At 41.7% G+C, this 6,000-nt stretch overlaps 2 protein-coding genes across 3 annotated transcripts in view; one reads left to right on the top strand and one right to left on the bottom strand.

Annotated features, from left to right (window-relative positions):
• OSBPL11 (oxysterol binding protein like 11) overlaps positions 1-3,670 on the bottom strand; it is a 103,206-nt gene extending 99,536 nt beyond the window's left edge. The window contains exons 1-2 of the mRNA XM_068246246.1: positions 3,583-3,670; positions 1-8 (exon numbers count right to left, since the gene is read on the bottom strand). The exon at positions 1-8 is cut by the window's left edge and continues 373 nt beyond it. The gene's annotated coding sequence lies outside the window, so the exon portion shown is untranslated. The remainder of the gene's footprint in view (positions 9-3,582) is intronic.
• Positions 3,671-3,693: 23 nt separating this feature from the next.
• LOC137525241 (glycerol-3-phosphate dehydrogenase [NAD(+)], cytoplasmic-like) overlaps positions 3,694-6,000 on the top strand; it is a 55,840-nt gene continuing 53,533 nt past the window's right edge. The window contains exon 1 of one of the 2 annotated variants that reach the window (XM_068246245.1): positions 3,694-3,759. Coding sequence is in view for 1 of the 2 variants with exons in the window: in XM_068246242.1 (XP_068102343.1) it covers positions 5,281-5,345 (65 nt within the window). In the remaining variant the exon portion in view is untranslated. Of the gene's footprint in view, positions 3,760-5,001; positions 5,346-6,000 lie in introns of those variants that run through there. The other variant, XM_068246242.1, reaches the window with a different exon arrangement.

The following is a 6,000-nucleotide window of genomic DNA, read 5'->3' as shown; positions in this document are numbered from 1 at the left end:
GCATCCGCCTGCGTACAATGTGGAGAATTAGTATACAGCCGTGTTTGTACGCTGGAGCAGATAGAAGAAAGACAGGCTAGAAGTCACACAGGTATATAAGTATATGCGGAGGACACGTCACTACATACGGTATATATTCATGCATATTGCTGGTTGTGGTGTTACTGGCTATACAGGAATATTATCAGGAGGCAGCATAAATATATACAGGTGGATGCAGAGCAACAAGAGACTACTGGCTAGAATGGGACAGTATACATGGCCTGACAAGTGACAGTATAGATACAGATGTACAGGGGGGTGGGGGAGGGAGGGACATCAGAATCAAGTTATTTGGCCAAGTTAGCTTGCACTCACAAGGAATTCAACTTGGCAGCTGCTTAACAGACACAAACAAAACATTATATCCTACCACATCTGTGGTAGAATCAGATTGTGAGCTCCTCTGAGGACAGTCAGTGACATGACTATGTACTCTGTAATGTGCTGCAGAAGATGTCAGTGCTATATAAATACATAATAATAATAATATGGTAGGACATTAGACTATGACTATGGTAGGATTAGAGTGTGAGCTCCTCTGAGGACAGTCAGTGACATGACTATGTACTCTGTAATGTGCTGCAGAAGATGTCAGTGCTATATAAATACATAATAATAATATGGAAGGACATTAGACTATGACTATGGTAGGATTAGATTGTGAGCTCCTCTGAGGACAGTCATTGACATGACTATGTATTCTGTACAGTGCTGCAGAAGATGTCAGTAATATATAAATACATAATAATATGGTAGGACATTAGACTATGACAATGGCAGGATTAGAGTGTGAGCTCCTCTGAGGACAGTCAGTCACATGACTATGTACTCTGTAATGTGCTGCAGAAGATGTCAGTGATATATAAATACATAATAATATGGTAGGAAATTAGACTATGACTATGGAGGGATTAGATTGTGAACTCCTCTGAGGACAGTCAGTGACATGACTATGTACTCTGTAATGTGCTGCAGAAGATGTCAGTGCTATACAAATACATAATAATAATATGGTAGGACATTAGACTATGGTAGGATTAGATTGTGAGCTTCTCTGAGGACAGTCAGTGACATGACTATGTGCTCTGTAATGTGCTGCAGGAGATGTCAGTGCTATATAAATACAGAATAATAATATGGTAAGACATTACACTATGACTATGGTAGGATTAGATTGTGAGCTCCTCTGAGGACAGTCAGTGACATAACTATGTACTCTGTACAGTGCTGCAGAAAATGTCAGTGCTATATAAATACATAATAATAATATGGCAGGACATTATACTATGACTATGGTAGGATTAGTGAGCTCCTCTGAGGACAATCAGTGACATGACTATGTACTCTGTAATGTGCTGCAGGAGAGGTCAGTGCTATATAAATACATAATAATAATATGCTAGGACATTAGATTATGGCTATGGTAGGATTAGATTGTGAGCTCCTCTGAGGACAGTCAGTGACATGACTATGTACTCTGTAATGTGCTGCAGGAGATGTCAGTGCTATATAAATACATAATAATAATATGGTAGGACATATGACTATGGTAGGATTAGATTGTGAGCTCCTCTGAGGGAAGCCAGTGACATGACTATGTACTCTATAATGTGCTGCAGAAGATGTCAGTGCTATATAAATACATAATAATAATATGGTAGGACATATGACTATGGTAGGATTAGAGTGTAAGCTCCTCTGGGGACAATCAGTGACATGACTATGTACTCAGTACAGTGCTGCAGAAGATGTCAGTGCTATATAAATACATAATAATAATATGATAGGACATTAGACTATGACTATGGTAGGATTAGAGTGTGAGCTCCTCTGAGGACAGCCAGTGACATGACTATGTACTCTGTAAAGTGCTGCAGAAGATGTCAGTGCTATGTAGATACACAACAATAATAATAATATGGTAGGATTAGAGTGTGAGCTCCTCTGAGGACAGCCAGTGACATGACTATGTACTCTGTAAAGTGCTGCAGAAGATGTCAGTGCTATATAAATACACAATAATAATAATATGGTAGGACATTAGACTGTGACTATGGTAGGATTAGAGTGTGAGCTCCTCTGAGGACAGCCAGTGACATGACTATGTACTCTGTAAAGTGCTGCAGAAGATGTCAGTGCTATATAAATACATAATAATAATATGGTAGGACATTACACTATGACTATGGTAGGATTAGAGTGTGAGCTCCTCTGAGGACAGTCAGTGACATGACTATGTACTCTGTAAAGTGCTGCAGAAGATGTCAGTGCTATGTAGATACACAACAATAATAATAATATGGTAGGATAAGAGTGTGAGCTCCTCTGAGGACAGTCAGTGACATGACTATGTACTCTGTAATGTGCTGCAGGAGATGTCAGTGCTATATAAATACATAATAATAATATGGTAGGACATTATACTATGACTATGGTAGGATTAGATTGTGAGCTCCTCTGAGGACAGTCAGTGACATGACTATGTACTCTGTAATGTGCTGCAGAAGATGTCAGTGCTATATAAATACATAATAATAATATGGTAGGACATTAGACTATGACTATGGTAGGATTAGAGTGTGAGCTCCTCTGAGGACAGTCAGTGACACATGACTATGTACTCTGTAATGTGCTGCAGAAGATGTCAGTGCTATATAAATACATAATAATAATATGGTAGGACATTAGACTATGACTATGGTAGGATTAGAGTGTGAGCTCCTCAGAGGACAGTCAGTGACATGACTATGTACTCTGTAATGTGCTGCAGGAGATGTCAGTGCTATATAAATACATAATAATAATATGGTAGGACATTAGGCTATGACTATGGTATGATTGGAGTGTGTACTCCTCTGAGGACAGTCAGTGACATGACTATGTACTCTGTAATGTGCTGCAGAAGATGTCAGTGCTATATAAATACATAATAATAATATGATAGGACATTAGACTATGACTATGGTAGGATTAGAGTGTGAGCTCCTCTGAGGACAGTCAGTGACATGACTATGTACGCTGTAATGTGCTGCAGAAGATGCCAGTGCTATATAAATACATAATAATAATATGGTAGGACATTAGACTATGACTATGGTAGAGATTAGAGTGTGAGCTCCTCTGAGGACAGTCAGTGACATGACTATGTACTCTGTAATGTGCTGCAGGAGATGTCAGTGCTATATAAATACATAATAATAATATGATAGGACATTAGACTATGACTATGGTAGGATTAGAGTGTGAGCTCCTCTGAGGACAGTCAGTGACATGACTATGTACTCTGTAATGTGCTGCAGGAGATGTCAGTGCTATATAAATACATAATAATAATATGATAGGACATTAGACTATGACTATGGTAGGATTAGAGTGTGAGCTCCTCCGAGGACAGTCAGTGTTGGGGATACAGATGATAAGGGGGTATATAATACATGGAAGGACATGCAGGGGGAGGGGCTGCAGTTCGGAGGGCGGGGTACAGGGGAGGGCAAACATTGGGGTGTGTATAGGGGGGCTGCACACGGAATAGGGGGTCACCTCCTCCTCCTCAGTGCGGTATCCCGGGTGTCGCCATGACTCCTCCGCAGCCTTCCGAGCAGGGCGAGCAGCTCTCCGTCACTTCCGGGTCACGTGGGGAGTCCTCTGACGTCACAGCGCACAGGCTCAGCGGCCGCCATCTTTGTTTTTGGCAAACAGATAGTTTGGAACTATAGGGTGAGAGGATCGCTATGACGACAAGCCCCGCCCCTATACGCTGTGCAGTGGGGTACAGGACCATTCCTCACAGATTCCCTTATAGAGCCTCCAGCATCAGCATTCATATGGAGCCCACCATATGCAAATCTCCCCACCTCAGCACACACCTTGTAATGGACCCTCCACCTCAGACATATCTTTACCCCCAACCATAGAAACTCATATTGTAACCAACATACCATAGCACCCAACTGCCCCTTTTTCGGAGGGACAGTCCCTCTTTGGGAGCCCTGTCCCTCTGTCCCTCTTTCCTCCTCATTTGTCCCTCTTTCGGGACTTTGTCCCTCTTTCTATGTAAATATATATATTTTTCTACTAAAAAATGTGTTTGATTCACCCTAAACTTTATTCCCATCCTTTAAATTGATATATTACTAATTTTAAAATGTTAATATGAAGGAAAATGAACCAGGATAGAAAGGACCAGTGTGGTTTGAATTATAGAACAACATATTTTTCTTATGAAATCTTTATGATATGCGTGACTAGGGGTGTGACGGGGCGTGATCAGGGTTGTGGCAGAGGTGTGGCTTAAGTGTCCCTCTTTCTCATCTCAAAAAGTTGGGAAGTATGCCCATACACATTCATAGGAAGACCCCACCAGATATATATATATATATATATATATATATATATATATATATATATATATATATATATATATATTGTATGCAGACACCCCAGAAATATACATACTGTATGCAGACCCCCAGAAATATACATACTGTACACAGACCCCACAGAAATATACAAACTATACAAAGACCCACCAGAAATATACATACCGTACGCAGATCCCTAGAAATATACATACTGTACACCGACCCCCTAAATATACATACCGTATGCAGACCCCCCCCAGACACATACTGTACATACCATACACAAACCCCCAGAAATATACGCACTGTACACAGACCCACCAGAAATATACATACTGTACGCAGACCCTCAGAAATATACATACTGTATGCAGACCCGCCAGAAATATACAAACTGTACACAGACCCCCAGAAATATACAAACTGTACACAGACCCCCAGAAATATACATACTGTACACAGACCCCCAGAAATATACATACTGTACACAGCCTCCCAGAAATATACATACCATATGCAAACCCCCCAGAAGATTTTGTAGACCCCATTATAGATATTCTTTTTATTTCGACTTCCCCATAGATTTTTCAAGCTAAGTCCACAATGTACTGATCACCAAGGGAATGCCTGTATAATTACCAGTTGTGTCAGAGCCTCAGAGACTTTATTCAAGGTGAAGAAGAAGACAGGATGACTTGCACAGAACAACTGTCACATAAATACTATCCTCTACCAATCACAGCTCCAGGGAACCCCAGGTGTGAGACCTAAGGAAGCTGCCATATTTATTTCCTGTTACACAACAATGCCAGTTGCCTGGCAGTCCTGCTGATCTTTCTGGTCAGTAGTGTGAGGCCCCTTTCACACTGGGACGTTTATGGGGCCTTTCACACTAGGACAGTGCGAAGCGAGGCAACGGAAGAGACGTTTTTCTAGAGCTGGGTGAGTAACCTCTTATTTACACTCTGCGTAGGGAAGGAGGGAGGGAGGCACTAGGGGAGTGGAGTGAGGCGCCGTTCCATGACCAGGTGCCTGTAGGCTTGTGCCTACTGTGCCTTATGGTAAATGTATATGTCCTGGGCGTATACACATGTGTACTTCGTTGTTTTCGAGTGCCCTCCAAGATCGTGCTGTCCCAGATCATGCCATCAACGTCCCGCCGAGCACTGATCAGTGAATGGGAACATGTTTTCCCAAAGCCGATCAAAGTGCCTGTGAATGAATGATCATGGCTTCACCCAGAAGAATCGTATTTTTCCGAAAATAAGACACACTTTTTCTCCCACAAAACTTTGTGCTTTTTTGATATGTGAAATAAAGTATTTTGATATTTTTATAAATCCTAGTTGGTCGTCTGACTCAGAACCCCTCATTATCTATCCTTACATTTTCTTGAAAACTTTGGGGGACAACCGGGTGTGTCTTACATTCCAAAGGTACGGAAATATGTTATGCAGAGTGCCCAGGGAAGCGATATTACCTGCTCTTGTCGGCGCGATCCGCTCCTTCTGGCTCCGGATCCTGGCAGCGCTTTCCTCTTCTTGTCTTGCAGCGATATCCAGGGACAACGCCAGCCTGCCGCTATACAGCACCGCTA

Source organism: Hyperolius riggenbachi, chromosome 7 (genome assembly GCF_040937935.1).
Source record: "Hyperolius riggenbachi isolate aHypRig1 chromosome 7, aHypRig1.pri, whole genome shotgun sequence".
In the NCBI taxonomy this organism is placed as follows: Eukaryota; Metazoa; Chordata; class Amphibia; order Anura; family Hyperoliidae; genus Hyperolius; species Hyperolius riggenbachi.
Note: the sequence above shows the minus strand (reverse complement) of the source record. Positions and strands in the feature narration are given on the sequence as shown.